The 16,947-nt window shown below is 40.8% G+C and overlaps 1 protein-coding gene and 1 pseudogene across 1 annotated transcript; both read right to left on the bottom strand.

The window, feature by feature from the left end:
• Positions 1-1,856: 1,856 nt before the first annotated feature.
• Positions 1,857-7,808, bottom strand: LOC146461150 (uncharacterized; annotated as a pseudogene).
• Positions 7,809-12,869: 5,061 nt separating this feature from the next.
• On the bottom strand, positions 12,870-15,753 carry LOC146461149 (uncharacterized). The gene is made up of 2 exons (XM_085087204.1): positions 15,449-15,753; positions 12,870-13,688 (listed from the first exon to the last, which is right to left on the bottom strand). Exons 1-2 carry the CDS (start codon positions 15,462-15,464, stop codon positions 13,138-13,140), a joined length of 567 nt encoding a protein of 188 aa, XP_084943330.1. The 5' UTR covers positions 15,465-15,753; the 3' UTR covers positions 12,870-13,137.
• Positions 15,754-16,947: the final 1,194 nt, after the last annotated feature.

Below are 16,947 nucleotides of genomic sequence, written 5' to 3'. Positions count from 1 at the left end.
TACCATCTTGAACTTTCTGTAAATTACACGCTTAACGAGTTTGTTCCAGTGCCGCAGCTTTTTGGTCTGAGGTCGTCATACTTTGTTTAAGTTGAGTAGGAAATAATGCAGGTTACAAAAGCTTTGTTTCGAGGGGTAAATTCTTAGCGGAGTAATTCTTAAAGTTACCAGGTCACTTGTGAAACACAGGCGATAAGATTGCTTTTCATTAACAAAAAATAATGATAATACTATTACTTATAAATCCGGCAGATTAAGCAGCGCTTTAGCTTTTCGTGAGAAAAGCCATTAATGAAGTGCTTTATAAAAGCGACTGAAAAAGCCGGACGAGCAAGGGAAAGTTAAAACAAGTGATTTAGTGGAGTCAAGTTGACGCGTTCAGTATTTTTGAGTTCCCATATTCTCATAATTATAATTAATAAGTTAAGGAATTATGTACTGTAGTAAGCGAGCTTACTTCCGTAAGAGTAAGAATAGCTCTATTTGAAGATTAGATATATTTCAGCTACCGTCTTTGAGTTAAATATAGCAGTTGTGGGTAGCCCTTCAAAAGAGATCGTTTTTATCTGATTCTTTAAGTGAAGTTATGGAGTTAAAAATACATCTTTCAAGATCATTGAGTTATAAATGCAAGAATAATTATGTAATCTCTGCTTGCATTGAGATTCAATTGTGTTTAGTGTTTGGTTCCGACGACTTCCTTACCGTTTAATAGGTTAATAAAAGATACTAACAAAATTTTGGAACACAGTAGATCGTAAGCAGTAGACTTTCAAGTTTGGTATGACGACTTACTCGTAAAGCTTTTGGGTCTCTTACCTTGTACCTTAGTATCAACTTAAGAAGCTGTTCGCAGGGCGTTACCAGACCTCAACATTGATATCAATATTGCAGCTGAAACTAAAGTGGGAATAGCTACCAGGCAGGCAACCAAAATAACGAAGCCTATAAAGAACATCAGTCGGCAGTCAGCTCTAGTTGATGCCATTATACAGCGTCACTGATTCGAATGATGTATATTGAAATTTTGGTGTCTGGAGGAAGTCTTAACAAGCCTTGGTGGAAAACTTAAACCTTATATGAAGGTGCAGCTCCGCTGAGTTGAACCGTGTAAGCTGCTTGGAAGGGATTCTATCTTTCGTGCAGTTCAACTAAAACAATTAATAAATTTGTATGCCAAGCCCTGCTATAGACAATGCTGATGTTCTGCTCAGGTGAATTTGCTTAGCAGGGAGTCCAGCTTTATATTAGTTTCCGGTCACCAGAAATTTTTAATAGCATTGCGTAGTAAGCCCTGCTGTAGCATCTGCTAATGGCTGATGCCGTTCTTAGTTTAACAGCCACAACTGTTACAAAAGACTATAAAATAATGCGGAAAAACATAAACAATTACATACTTGGCTTTAATTAAATTTAGGCTCTGAGAATTAGAAATAGCATTGCGTACAGCAGCGGTTGGGTTGTTTATATTTTGTCAAAAAATTACTGCTCTCTTTCGCCAAATATATGCTTTACCTGTCTTCATTGATGCCAAGGCACGAAATGACATATAAATTCGAAAATCCGATTTGAAAGCGATGTTTTCTGAAAATTATTTGACATTGGATTGTTATACATACACTGGTATTTTAAGCCAGTTTGCCTACTTTTCAAAATGGCGTCAAAAAAAAAAAAACCGTGATAAGGCCTACTAATGCAATCGCGCCGCTCTGCTAACATGCGCCTGGACTGTATAAACACGCGCTAGTTTGTTCGGAATCTCCCGATTTTTCTTCCAACACAATTGATAAGCCCCGAGATCACGATAAACTCCCGTTCGCTAAACGCAACAAACAACACTTGAAGATATCGTTTTAGAATTTGTATTCCCTTCACTGGATTTCACAAGTTTTTCACTACACTCACAAGCAGTCACTAGCACGCGTACATTCAGATTACAGAGAAAACATTCACGTATTGTAATAAAAGCTAATCTTATTGGTTGAACTTGATCTTCTATTTCCGATCCCTGTCACTTTGCCCTAAGTGATTGACGTTACATTTCACAATAATACTGAGACTCGCTTCCGGTCGGTGATTACAATAAAACAATCAAGTCGAAAACATGAACGAGAAAATATAAAATGGCAATAATTCCAACACCCTCCCCCCATTTGCCTCGAAAGAGCAAATGTACATTTTTTTTTTAATTGGCGACGCCTACAACGACACTAATGTCAATGTCTAGAGTGTTCACAGTTCATCCTGTGCAAGGTCCCGTATGCGATGTCTCCCAGTGACTGCCGCATCCCTTCTTGGTCGAAACGTCCGTGCACCTGGGTTAAGGGGTGCTGTAGGCGTCCCAGTCTAGGTTAGTTTAAAGGGGTAAAGGTGCTGTACTGCCCGTTCCATGTGAGGCTTGCCAGCTCGTAGTTTTGCTCCCCTGACAACACCATCTCGGCCCGTTATTAAGTCTTCAATTATCCCCCAACTTCCACTGACTGCAGTTCTTCTCCTCTGACTTGATAATTACCACGTCTCCCTTCCCAGGATAATTGGGGTTGCGTTTGTGCTTGAGGCGGTGTGTCTCTCTGAGCCCACGTAGGTACTCAGTCGTCCAGCGCGACCACAAGGCATCCTTGCATTTTCGCAAATACTTAGATCGCTTCGTGAGGTCATAGTCTTGAATGCTGTGCAGCTCCAGCTCTGGCAGTGCATTCGGTTGGAGGTACAAAAGAGAACTTGGGGTTAGAATGGGCATCTCAACATCATCTTCTACATAACTCAAAGGTCTGTTGTTGAGAGAGACTTCAACATCTAACAGTACCTCCTAAAGTTCGGCCCAAGACAGCAACCCGTTTCCAATTGACTTGTGAAGAGCAGCCTTAACCAGTCCGACCATTCTCTCGAACTGGCCAACCCACCAGGGTGCGCGACTCAGGTTAAATTGCCAGGGGATCCCCTGATGGGCTATAGGGTCGTGGAACTTCTCGTCATGTATGATTTGCTTAATCCATTTGCTTGCTTCAACGAACGTTCTCCCGTTGTCTGAATAAATTCTTTGTGGTCGGCCACGCCGTGCAATGAAACGCTTTAAACTTGCAAGGAATTCCGTGGTCTCAAGTTTATGCAGTAAATCTAAGAACAGGAGTCATTTCGGGGTTCAGGCTGATTGGGTTCTTGTATATCGGGTATTTTAGGTTTTTACTGTAGCAAACGCCGACAATTATCCGGCAAATTACAGATATAAATCTGGGCACCATAACCTTCACTTCAAATTCTGGTTATTACGTACATTTGACAGCCCTGGAGGTTGTCAGTGAGGTAATCATGTCATGACATTATGTATTTGTATTGCCTAGGTATTTTGATCCCTCTCAGCTTCTTGCTGGTTTTGTTATAATTCTTCATGGTTCATGAGTAATAGCACGAAGCACACATAAATGACTAATTGTGTCAGTTGTTTATTAAAATAAATGAACTGGCACACACATGTTAATAATATTCACTTGGTGGTTGTTGTTCAACTATAAGTTTTAATTTTACAAGAGGAATATTACCAGATTACTGGCAATCCCTGTTTAAAAACTATGGGTATTGGACAGAAACATACATGTACAATGCGGGGATCTGATGACCCATTTTCATTTTCACCAATTGGCTATTGTTGATATTTTGTAACGATTGTTATGATGGGTTCCTGGCTATGAAAAGTTCTGCTTACGTTTCCGTTCGTTTCTAAAATTTGCCCCGTTCTGCGAGCGAAACTCCTCTTAATGCATTGTAGCTGTATGTTGATGGAATTAAGAACGAAGCATACACTGATTGATATTACGGTATTTTGCTACTGACAGTAATTGATAATATTCACTAGGTGGTTGTTGTTCATCTCTAAGTTTTAATTTTACAAGAGGAATATTTCCAGATTACTGGCAATCCCTGTTTAAAAACTATGGGTATTGGACAGAAACATACATGTACAATGCGGGGATCTGATGACCCATTTTCATTTCCCCCAATTGGCTATTGTTGATATTTTGTAACGATTGTTATGATGAGCTCCTGGCTATGAAAAGGTCTGCTTACGTTTCCGTTTGTTGCTAAAATTTGCCCCGTTCTGTGAGCGAAACTTCTTTTAATGCATTGAGCTGTATGTTGATGGAATTAAGAACGAAAAATACACTGATTGATATTACAGTATTTTGACTCTGACAGTAATTATAAGTAGCTTCACGTTTGTAACTGATATTGTTATTTAAAATAAATGAACGGGCATACACATCTTAATAATATTCACTTGGTGGTTGTTGTTCAACTAGTGTAGGATTTTGTTAAATTTGTATTCTTACTGTTTTCTTCATATTTGTTACTCAATCCTTTCTCATAGGAAGAAAAAGTCCTGTTTCTTTTGTGTTTTTAGGTAGCAAGAAAAATCCTTGTTACTTTTGCGATGTTTGTCATATTTGCGTACATTTCTTAACCCTTCTTTGCCACTTTACTTTCTAAGTCTTGAATCTTATTACATTTGTTATTCTTGCGCGTTTTGCGATATTTGTAATTGGTGTTTTTAGCTAGCAAGAAAAATCCTTGTTAAGGTGAGCTTGGGCAACTAACTTCTCTGTGTAAAGTTGGTTGTCAGGTAAGTAGACTGGGTAGTCTCCTTGAATTGTCCCTCGACACTCTAATACTCCCTCTGCGTTAGGCTGTAAATTCAACTGCAATCGATCTTCTTGATAGCGCTCATCTGCTGTCGCCCGTGCCTGAACTCGTTTCTCCCAAAAAACCTTCACTCGGTTAATCTCTTCGGTGGTTAGCGGCCCTGTTAATCTGTTTGTCTTTGCTAGGCGTATGTTATGAAGAAATCGTATAACCCATGCGCACACTTTTATCGTCTTCCAGTAGCTTAACTTCTCCAAGAGGGTATCTAGCTCATCTGTCACCGCTATTGCCGCTGCAAAGATCTCTCGCGTTGCCTTGGCTTCCACCATTGATTCTTTGGACGGACTTGTTACGATGTCTAACGGCCACTGCTCTCTGTTAGACAACCATTTAGGCCCGTTCCACAACAGGAAACGAAGGCCATGAGAGTCCTAGGGATCCTTCAGTGGAACCTTCTTTCATCGTGTGACATATCTGTTAAAGAACATTGCTATCTATGCTTAGTGCACCCGATTGTTGAATACGTCACTGTTGCCTGGTCTCCACACACCAAGAAAGGGATTGACTGCATTTAGTCTGTACAGCGCAGCGTGGTTTGTTAACAACGATTATAGCCGTTATAGTAGTGTATAATCTATGCTCACGGACCTAAATTGGCCCCCACTGCAATTAAGACGTAGCATATGTGATATCGGCCTGTTTTATCAAATACATAGAGGTCACGTTAATATCTCCCTCCCCCACGAGCTTATATCTGTGCCCGCGTACAGCCGTACAAGGGCGAGTCATTACTTTAAGATAAGTCTGCCGTTCTCCCTTAGTCGACGCTTACAAACACTCATTTTATGTAAGAACAATCCCAGCATGGAATGCGTTACCACCTGACATCGTCAAGTCTGGCTCTTACTCGGAATTTATCAGTGGAGTGACCAACACACTTCCAAGCTTTTGAATTTCCTTATGAATCAATAATGTAACGTAGTTCTTTATATGTTCTGCATGTATAATTTAATCTATTGTGCGTCCGCTGGCCGCTACATTGCCGGATTAGCTTTGCTAATGGCAATTATGCTAATTAAAGATTAAAGATTAAAGGGTTTGATGAGCAACATCTCCACCCCGACTGCCGAGATCAGCTGGGTTTTCAGACGTCCCCACGTGATGCCATGACACTTCACGATGTGCTTGTATCTTGTTCACTCGGTTGCTTACAAACTGCTTATATTCACCAGGTCCCTTTAACCAATGCAGTGCCACGGTGCTGTCAAGCCAGCAATGTTTCTCTGTCACTGGAAAACCTTCCAAGGCCTCACACACATTCATCACAAGGTTTACTGCAATGTGCCCAGATACTAATCCTTGTCGGGGTTTTGTCAGCCCTTGCTTAGCTAACCTGGCCTTCGCTGCGACCAGCCCTTAATTGGTGCCTGACCCTTGGACTACCACGGCAAAAACTGCAGCTGCCACACCCTTCCCGCTGGCATCCCCAAATGCATGGAGTTGGATGGATTGGATCTCCTCTCGGTGGGTTGCTAAGGACCGTGGGACAGTACAGATCTGTGGTAGTCTCTGCTTCCATCGCGACCAGAGTTGAGTTAGTCTGATCGGCAACTGTGCATCCCAGGAGACCTTGGCTTCACATGCGTCCCGGTAAAGAAGTTTACCTTCCAATGTAACAGGAGAAACTAGCCCCAGTGGATCGTATATCCTGGCTATCTTCCCCAAAATTCCTCGCTTGGTAGGTTCCGTTTTCTCTGAGGGGAACTTCACCCCAATCGTGTCACTCTCCTCTTCCCATGGAGGTCCCAGAAGAAATGCCCCTCCTTTCCTCGGTATTCCAAACTGTTCCTTTGCACATGTCTCTTCCTCTCCCTCGGCTGGTGTTGGAGCTGTGGAGTCTAATACTGGATCGTACGAGTGCCACTTGTGTAACTCAAAAGTTCCTTGGGCGAATATCTCTATCGCAGTCGACCTCAGCTGCTGCGCCTTCTCACTGGTTGGCCCTCCACTTATTAGGTCGTCTACGTACAAACTACTTTCCAGTTCCTTCACTAATGTCGGGGTGGGCTGACCTACAGCTTCCAAGGAGATGCTGAATGACTCCCCCCAGAAGGAATGGAGATGACGTAAGGCCGAAAAGAGCTCTTGTGAACCTTAACACCTCCACTGTCTCAGTGGTCAAATCCTTGAGCCAATGGAACCTAAGCGCGTCGCGGATCTTCTTCACGAATACGGACTTGGAAAAATGCTTGTTTTATGTCCCCCACGATGGTCACTGGGTGGAATCAAGAACGGACCAGGGCACCCCAAAGCTGGTTTTGAAGCGGTGGTCCCGGGCTAAGGCATTCATTTAGTGAAGGTGCTCCCTTGTTTTCCCTTGCCGATGCATCATAGACCACACGAAGTTTCGTGCTTTCTGCTGCTCCACGGACGACTGCCTTATGGGGTATGTAGAACTCACCGCTTTTTACTGGTTCGATGGTCCGTTCCACTATTGCTTCTTCTATTTGGTCCTTTATGACCTTGTCGTAGCGCTCAATCATTCCTTGGTACTTTAGTTTCCTTACCAGGGTGTTTAATCTACGAAGACTTCAGGCTTCATTGTTCTCAAGCGGTGGGTGGTTTCCTCTCCATGGCAGCCCAGTTTCATACCACTTAGCTGGATCGCGATGTAACTGCTCCTTAAATTCCGCATAGACTTCGTTCTGGTCACCCACTGACGAATCTGCTAATCCCAACACGTCTAGCCTGCACAAACGTTCATAATCTGCACTTGAGGTTTGTGTGAAGAACATCGTAGACAAATCCACTTCTTTTCCTGGGGACATGATAGTCCAACCGAACTTGGTTTTCTCTCCAATTGGTTCACCAAGGGCCCCAATACGAGGCGCTGTTTCCGTTTCGATCTTTGCGTAGTCGCTGGCTCCCAATTTGAGGTGGACTGGTAGCGAATCCTTGGTATCTGTGTCCTCCATATGAATCCCTTTCAAGTGGCTATAGCTAGCCAGGCACTGCTGGTAGCGCGGATTATCTAAAGCAAGCAACTGCCGCTTGCCAACTTTAGTTAATTCGGTCACGAGGCTAAACTCTCCCTTCATTGAACTGACTTGCACTTTGAATATCTCCACTGTTTTAGTCACCGCTCCCAGCATCATCTAAATTTGGCGCACTTCACGTTGATGAGGTTGAATTCGCAGGCGATCCAAGAGTGCTGAAGCATACGAACTTCCAGCGCCCGTATCCAATAACGCTCGACATTTAACACCTTGGACTTCAACAACTACTACAGGATGAATCATGGCCGAGTTTCCCACTGAGGTTGCTGTCATCAACTGCTCACCTAGCCTGTCACAGATGGATGTATGGTGTTTCCTTTGGCAATACTGACACACCAATCGACTTCTGCAATCCGCTGCCCTGTGTCTGCTTCCAGTGCAGTTAAAACAAAGAGGCTTGTTGCTTAGCAATCGCTTTCGATCATCGTGGATACTCACTGTTTTACAATCAGCTGACCTGTGGTCCGGTTTATCACAATACATGCATCCACGCAAGTTTTCTTCTTGCTGCTGAGTCTTGTACGATCGCTGGCGTGGATAGGGAGGTTTTACTTTGCCCCTTGACTTCTCATGCCCCTCTTGTTTTGGGATAGGGTTTCTCTCCGTCCATTTCCGTAACGCATTCACGAACTGTGGAAAATCCCAGTCTTGCCAAGTGTCACCTGTCCGGACCAAATCGCCTCTGACTCCTTCTAGCTTGTCGATTGACATCCTTACGTAGCCATTCACCTCTTGCAACTTCCCTAACGACTCCAGGGATTGGAAATTGAACACTAACTTCTCGTAAAACTCCTGTATCCTCGCGGGGCGTGTTCCAGTTATCGTCGGCAAGGCCATGATGTTTTGAGCGTAGGCGTTCACAATCTCGCTTTTCTTGCCGTACTTAGATTTGAGGATAGTTTTCGCTCGCTCATATCCTTCTGTCGAAAACGGCAAGCCATCGATGAGAGTTCTCACGTTCGGTTCCACAAGTTCCTTACGCCGGGAGCGTCAGAGGGGTCAATCTCGGCTTCAAACTGGTTCCAAAAACGTGGCCAGTCCGTTAATGCTCCACCAAATATAGTGATTACAAGCTTTGGCAATTTCGCAGTTTTCGCAGAACTAGATGATCTTGATGCATGACCTTTTTTCGCTTCTTCGATCTTTCTTTCGTAATCAAGTTTAAGCTCCAACTGTGCTTTTTCGAAATCTAATTGTTTCCCGCGCGCTTGCTCCACGAGCTCCTCCTCGCATTTCTTCGCTTCTAAGTTTGAACCAAGTATCAGTTCGTTTTGTCGCTTAGTTAACTGAGCAATCTCTTTGTCGACCGTGTCTTGTTGTTCTTCAATTTCGGAGCTCCATACGGCGACGACATTGGGTACCTCGGTATTCGCAAACTTGGCTTGCTCAATTTGCAATTTCTGACTTTCCACTGTTTTCATGATCACCCGAAGCGCATCACGATGACGATCGATCCCTTCTGTGTTTTGTTTCTCGACAATTGCCTGACCTTTCGTTCGCGTGAAGTTTAAAAACTTTAAAGGGAACCTCCACTCTCACGACAAATTGACGGGTAAGTGTCTAAACGCTAAATATTTGTCTAAAACGTAGAAATGACATTCAAGTGTGTTAAAAATTAGACATGATTATCGACAACTTTCGCTTTTAAATTTCCTTGGGGCAGCCATTTTGAACTTGATGACGTGTAATGGTTGCAACTATTGTTATTCAGCAGAAGTTCTTTTGTGTAAAACAATTGAGCAACTTAATTACGTCATTAAATCCAAGATGGCTGCACGCGGGAAATTTAAAAGCGAAAATAACCGATAATCAAATTATGTTTTCTCCGACACTGAAATATTATTTCCATGATTTCCAATGAAATTTCAAAGAAAATTGTATTTTCAGTAATTTAACGTTAACATGTTTCGCGAGTAGAGGTTTCCTTAAACTGTGTGTCCAAATCTGCAACCAGTTTCTCCATTCTTAAGAATTTCGCTGTTGTCTCCCGATCACTGTCCCGTCGGAGGTGCCACTTTGTGTTGGGAATCTCCCGATTGCTGCCAACACAATTGATAAGTCCCGAGATCACGATAAACTCCCATTCGCTAAACGCAACAAACCACACTTGAAGATATCGTTTTAGAATTTGTATTCCCTTCACTGGATTTCACAAGGTTTTCACTACACTCACAAGCAGTCACTAGCACGCGTACATTCAGATTACAGAGAAAACATTCACGTATTGTAATAAAAGCTAGTCTTATTGGTTGAACTTGATCTTCTATTTCCGATCCCTGTCACTTTGCCCTAAGTGATTGACGTTACATTTCACAATAATACTGAGACTCGCTTCCGGTCGGTGATTACAATAGAACAATCAAGTCGAAAACATGAACGAGAAAAAATAAAATGGCAATAATTCCAACAGGTTTTTTAAAACATTCAAATATTTCGGGCAACAACCAAGTGTTTAAGTATTAAAATTTTTGTAAAGGCCAGAATTATTTTAGTAGGAGCAATATTAACGGAGTTATTATTTTCAAACATTTTTATCCTGGTGCCAATTATTAACGACGGGAGCAACAACGCTGCAAATGAACATTATGAGCAAAAACAATCGCTCCGCACGTGTATTTTAAATTTTGGTACATTTCTTTGCCGTTCTCCTTAAAACAAGAACGTGAAATGGCCTAGTTCAAGCTTTAGCTTTACAAATATACTTCAATTGTTTCGATGAAAAAAGAAAACTGGAGAAACTAATTTTTGAACATTTTGTTTCGAGACAGTTTTGTTCCCACCGCACGACTCTCATTCAGTTGTACTGTACACTTAAAGATCTCTGCCAAGCAACAATGAGTGATTGCCTTGTGTTCTCCTTTTCTTGGTGTTTACTTTAACTTCAGTTGGAGCAACATTGACTGAGTTGTAAATTTGACATATCTAATGAAGAGAGAATATAAGTTTAAATCAGGAGTAAACTAACAACGATAAAACTGAATGTTAAATTGTTCACCTGAGCTGTGAAGCTTCTTACCGCTTAAAAATCCGCGAAAATAGATCGATAAAAACAACAAACGGTGGATCCAAAGAAGGAACTTACGGAGTAATTTCTTTCGATGAATTTGACTTGCTCCTTTCTCCCATCAGAAGGACACTGTTATGCTCGGTTATTATTCGTTGTAAGAAGAAGTAGCGAGGTGAAAGCGCTTGGTTGTTATGACTGATTTAAGTTTCTCAGCCAAACATATATCAATCCGATGCAAGTTTTTAGTTTTGGCAGAAATAATCTATTGCTGTTTCTTGAAAGAGACACGAAACTTGACCCTTAGGAATTTCCTTTCTAGCCGCGGCACTTGATTTCAATGTATTTTTGGTACAAACAGGTTGGCTCAAAGAGTCGAACTACAAAGAACCTCAAAGAACTCGTTGGTTTTTGGACACAAAATGAAGAAACCAACAAAATGTAGAACTGGCGTGCTCAGCCGCTAATGAGGGGTGAGTATTTTCGCCGCTTGGCTCATTAGGAGTATTAAGTAATTTTGCCTTCGGTGAATGGAAAATTGAGAAATAAATGCCCTCTGCTACAACAAATCAGCATTCAGTAATTTTGCCCTCTGTATTACATTGTTATTGTTATTGTTGATCACAGGTCACCAAGGCGTGATGTAAGAGTTTGTATGGCGTAAAAATTAAAACGAAAATTAGACAACAATAAGTCTGAAAAAGCTTCCCCGGTGTGTTTTGCTCTGTTTTCAAGGCTTCTCAGTGCTTTCAAACGTCGTTTTGAACGGTAAATCTCTCAGCGGCTGGTCCACTGCATCACTTTATTATAGTAATGACAAGGTTGCAAACTTGAAGTCGAATTTGAAGGTAATTTAACCCGTTATTTGAGGAGGGCACTTCGAAAACCTCGTTAAAATTTGCTTGAAACTTAAGCACACGCTTACCTACCCTACCATATGCCAATTTTAACGCCGCGCAAAGTCTTATATTACGCTTTGGTGATCTGTGTTGTTGATGGACAGTTTTCTGCAAGAGATAATACTAAGGGTCACCAGTAGTCGTTTATTGTAGTTGCAGTTTGTTGTTGTTGTAGTTTGCAGTAGTTGTTTTGTTCAGTTAGCCCCATTCTCGCTCAAACGTTTATAAACGGCAAAACGAACTCGCTTTGTACTGGACGCGCTCTTAGCTTTTTGTTTGGCTTCCTGAAGCAAAGTTTTCCTGAGGACATCATTAAGTCTAGTGAGGGAAGAAGTCTTATGAGTGCAGCGTCGTGCCTCGTCTAATATGCCCCCTACCTAGTTCTCTTTTGAGCTAAACGGGTAACTTTCAGTCACTCGGGCAGACACCTAAGAGTTGTATATTGCGAGCTTTGCTTGAGGAGGTGACAATCTTTGGAAAGTAGGTCGATCTTAGGAATGATTTCTATTCAGTCAGCGTAAAATTATCGGGAACTTTTGACCCGAGCAAAGACTTGGGTTTTTTTTTCTTGTTGAAAACTGCTGTAAATATTTCCCGTTCAAATATTTCTACATCCGGGACTTAAAGTAAAATGGCGAAACAAGAGCAAGAATTGCCAAGGATTTTCTCTTCAAAAAGCGTAGGTTTGAAAAGCTATTCGATTTTTTTTTTCGCCCTTACAACAACTTAGAAGAGGCTAATGGGGATGTGCCGTACGATGGGGTCGCATTTTCATGACTGGATTGACTATAATGGGGTTGCATTTTCAATAGGGTTACTAGAATAGGGTCGCACATTTTCGGATTTTTGGGGTAAGAAAATTCTATTACGTAGGGAGTCAAAATGGTATCGGCTAAAAAAGTCAGAAAGTTGTTGTTTGTTAAATGTAACAATCACCTCGCATTACATTTCTTACCGTTCTTGAAACCACAACTTCAATAAACCAGCTACACAATAGCACAAAACCACCGGTCCAGACCAAAGTAGATGCATAAATAGAAAGTGACTTAGTTGGGATCGCGAGAATTACATTTTCCCGAAAGCGACTAAGATGGGGTCTATAACTGGCCACAAAATAGACTATAACGGGGCAGGGGCTATGAGAGGCCAGCGGCACATACCCAGCAAAAGTGAACCCAAGTAACCCCCCCCCCCCCCCCCCGGGCTCATTCTAAACTATTATTTGTGTGCTTATTGTAAAAAGAAATTGTTTTGAAAAGATCACTTTGCTGTTGCTGCTATCCCTAAAAACAAAAACTCTTGTGATCACCACAACTAATTAATAAGGTCACATTGCAGTTTAGTTTCAATTGAAGAAATCACTGTCACTTGAATCTGTCTAGAATTGATCCAGCTGTTTAAAACGTAACTCTCCACTACAAGACAAGCATCCCTGAAAGCTTTGAAATAACTAAGCTTATAAGCCTACTAATTTACTGCCACTGTCACATGTACACCCTTTTAAACGAAAAGAAGAAAGTACCGCGCCAATCAAAAGCCCTTAGCGAACAAACACCTTCCAGAAATCCCCAGAAGATACTCCAACACGGAAATCATCACATTCCCACCTGTCCCATAACCCAAGTAACCAATGATAAAGACCTCCTACGAAAGCAGTGTGATCGAATAACCGGTTTTCAGGTTGTCCATAATTCCAATGACTTAAATATTCATGCCCCCATTTACCAACGTAATAAATACCGCCTTCCCTCCCCCATCTATCACAAGATCTACTTAAGTACGAGTTGTCGTCATTCATTCTCAAATACGAACCGCAAGAGTCAGGCATAACATGTGTCGGATCGCTGAGGTATTTGACCGCAGCTTCACCTGCGCTGTTCAGAGCCGTGGCGATATGAAATGTGCGCCCTCCTTGCTTCTTGCAGTGAAATCTTACTTGAGTGAAGTTCAGGTATGTTCTCAGCTCTTTCATGACGCTTGTTGTAATGAAGGTTTGACTGCTGCTTATTCCAAGGAGTAAAGTGTTAAGGGGCAGCTGAGAGGGAGGTGTTGAGCTTTGCATCACATAACGGGAGACAAGAAGCCATCCCCCTGAAGGCATAGGAGATTAATTGTTATGTATGACCATTAAGCGGCAGGAAAAAATAGAGCATATTTATTGACACATCTTCATATTTTGTCATTTTGTTAAGAGATAAAAAATTTAACAAGGAACCTGTGACATGACCTGCTTTGATATGTCTGAGTCATCTGTGGCTCCTCTCACCCATTTTCATAATTTAGTTTTTTTCTTTTTTATCAATTCAAAGCAATCGAAATTAAGTAGCATGATTTTCCTCAGAGTCTTTGCTTTGAAAAGCCAATTAAAAACCACGCATGCGCATTTGACCTAAAAATTGACGCGTTTTTTTTTTGCTGAAATAAACTGTTTCCTTAGAAACCGCTTGTTAGAATTTCATTACAGTCAATCCACGTCACTCGTAAACGGTATTTTTTTAAAATTTGAACGGAGTTTTGAAATTAACATGTCATTTTTGAACATCGCCAACGAGATTTCAGAGTTCCCGTAAAAATTTGTCTAGTTTGTTGAAGGTACAAATTTATGAATTTTTCTTTACATTACAGCATAAATTATTTAAAGAATGAAAATTGTCTCCCAAGTATTTTGAATCTTTTTTCAGTTATTGCGTCTTTTTCGAAAAGATTTCCAGGGAAATGTTCAAGATCTCGTGCAAATGCCGGATATTACAAAAAGGAATTCGAATTTTCATTTCATTCTCGGAAATACTGGTCACGTGTTACGAGGATTGACTGTAAATTTGACGAAAAATTGGTTCTCTATAAAATGCGTAACTCGTCTACAAACAAAAACCCAAATCTGGCAGAGGGTATCTTTACAAAACATTAAAGAAAAAAACCAATATTCACAGCAAATCTCTCTGTCAAAATTACATGAAAGAAGCGTCTCCATATCAGTATTTTGGGACTTTTCTTGGAGACCAAAAATTTCACGAGTGCATTTTCTAAGAAAAAGGAAACATATTGTTCGTGGACGTTTAATAGTTCTCCGGGTTGCCATGACAACGGTACTTAGCTCAACAACAAGTATTAAAATACATTCCTATTACATTTCCTCAGAAACCAACATTTCTAAATTCCAATTCGATCTGGAAAGTGTCCCCAGTTGGTGATCTGCGTTAAATGCATTGACACTGAAATAAAGTACTATGCTAATTTCGGGCACCCAGAACATTTGTTTGCAAATAACGTTTACTAACATCTGTATACTAGAAAACCGTGTTCGGCCACTTTAATTTCTTTCTGAGGAAACTAGTATAGATTTTATTTCAGATTAGCAAATCCGCCCAACTTTAAAATATAATTTCTCCGAGTTCGCCGTCTTCATAACAAAGTCGTTAAATCGAATTAAATTTGGTTTGTGATTTATTATATTTTTCTCTAAAAGGACGGGAAAGTTCGCTGAAATCGGTCTTAAATATTTGTTGAAAGAATTTTGATTTTTGAGCGAAAACTTTAAAAGCTTACTTTGTATCCAAAAATCGTTCACGCTAAGAAAAGAAACCTGTTCCAACCTGACGTTACAATAAAACAAAAACAAAAAGGGTTATGAAATAATCCTATTGAATCCACACATTATGTCTTGGCGTGCAACAAGATTGTTGTCAGGATCCTGTGCAAGGAACATTTGGAAAAGTCTCCCCATGCTGTATGTTTGGGTTCACGACTTTAAAAACAATTGGTTTTTGTTTTAGTATAACGCAACCGGGGTAAAAGAGTTCTAGCACGCCTAGGCAAGAAAATGGGAAAATAGGAAAGTTTTTGATCCTCACCTCCGTCAGTAGTCATGTCGCAGTAAACTTTCAATGGATCGCCACTCCATCCAGGGTTGATCCAGTACTCTCCATCTCCCTTGGAGAAACCAGAGTCCCGGATGTCCTTGCATGATGTTCCAGGATGATAGAAATCCCAGCCCTGTGTTTCTAAAGTTATAAAATTTAAATTTAATGTATATCAACTCTAAGTAAACTACATTGAAAACAACAGGTGAAGAAAGAAAAATAGATAAACAAGAAGTATAAAAAACAGACAGCTAGTAAACTGCATGGTACATCTATTGAAATAAAGACAAGTTAGAGCTTTTCGTGAAGTATACACTCGATTGCGAAAACGTCCACACTTAAAAAGCATAAACCGTGAACGATGAGACCCAATGGCTTTATGGGTATAAGTGTCCGAAATTTATTTGCATAATATTCTATTCTCGTGCGACGGTTGATAACCAAAATTAGTTGTGCGTGATGAATGATGGAAACTATCCAAGCTTTCCTTAAAGTGTCAAGTTGGCCACCAAGGGCCAATTTTTAACACTACCCACAAATTCGTTGGGTCTCATCGTTCATGGTTTATGCTTTTTAGGTGTCAACCATTTTGCAATCGAGTGTATATCTCACAAACATGTCCATGACCGATCAATCTTTGGGATTTCGCTTTGTCATGAAACGTTACCCAGAAGCTTTGAGATATATGCTCTACACAGTTCACAACAAAGGGGGGCGTTTTATAATAATTTGCAGCCCTCTCATTTATCACAAATCAATTTTTGTTTGCTACCTAGGAATGATCGGTCCTTCCTCATAAACTTTCGCTTCTCATCAACGACATTTAGTTTTTCAGGCAAGTCACTTAAACTACGCAACATTTGCAGATTACGGAAATGTTTTTAGTTGTCTTAAATACAGTAAATGTGTATTCGGTGAGACGGTTAAGAACTAACAGGTTTTGCCATGTTCAACTAATTATGCACAGAGACCAACAGGAGTAATTTATAATACATGAAAACCATTGCAGTTATGAATTGGAGGAAAAAAGAGATTAAAACTAAACGGGATTTAAACTGCTGTCCTAAGAACACAGTAAAACAACCTTGAGATCCGACGATGGTGGGCGGAAGTAAAAAACTATTGCTAAAAAACTTCCGATGTGAAAAGCCTTCGTGAATAGTTTCCTGCCTTAGCCGGATTGTCTACAACGTCAAAAAGTCGAGCTTGCCGTCGGGTCTTAAACGTGAGTAAAATAATCTCATTTCAGGACGGTCCTTTTCGACGAAATTCTTTGAAAATTTCGGTACTTGAATATTTTTCAATCTTAGTGGATCGTTTTCTTTAAGTCTTCCACGAAAAGGAATGTCGACGACCACATGGAAAGTAGCTGTGACTCTTCGCTTAGAAGCCGCAAAACCAGTAACTTGTAAACTTTCGTAGGGAAAGTCTGGATTTTTCGACTTGCATTAAATCGTACAAAAGAAGAAATTTGTTGTCTGCAATTTCTC

Source organism: Pavona decussata, unplaced genomic scaffold, assembly GCF_977016875.1.
Source record: "Pavona decussata unplaced genomic scaffold, jaPavDecu1.1 SCAFFOLD_201, whole genome shotgun sequence".
Taxonomy (NCBI): Eukaryota; Metazoa; Cnidaria; class Anthozoa; order Scleractinia; family Agariciidae; genus Pavona; species Pavona decussata.
The sequence above is the reverse complement of the archived record's forward strand: the minus strand, read 5'-3'. Positions and strand labels throughout refer to the sequence as shown.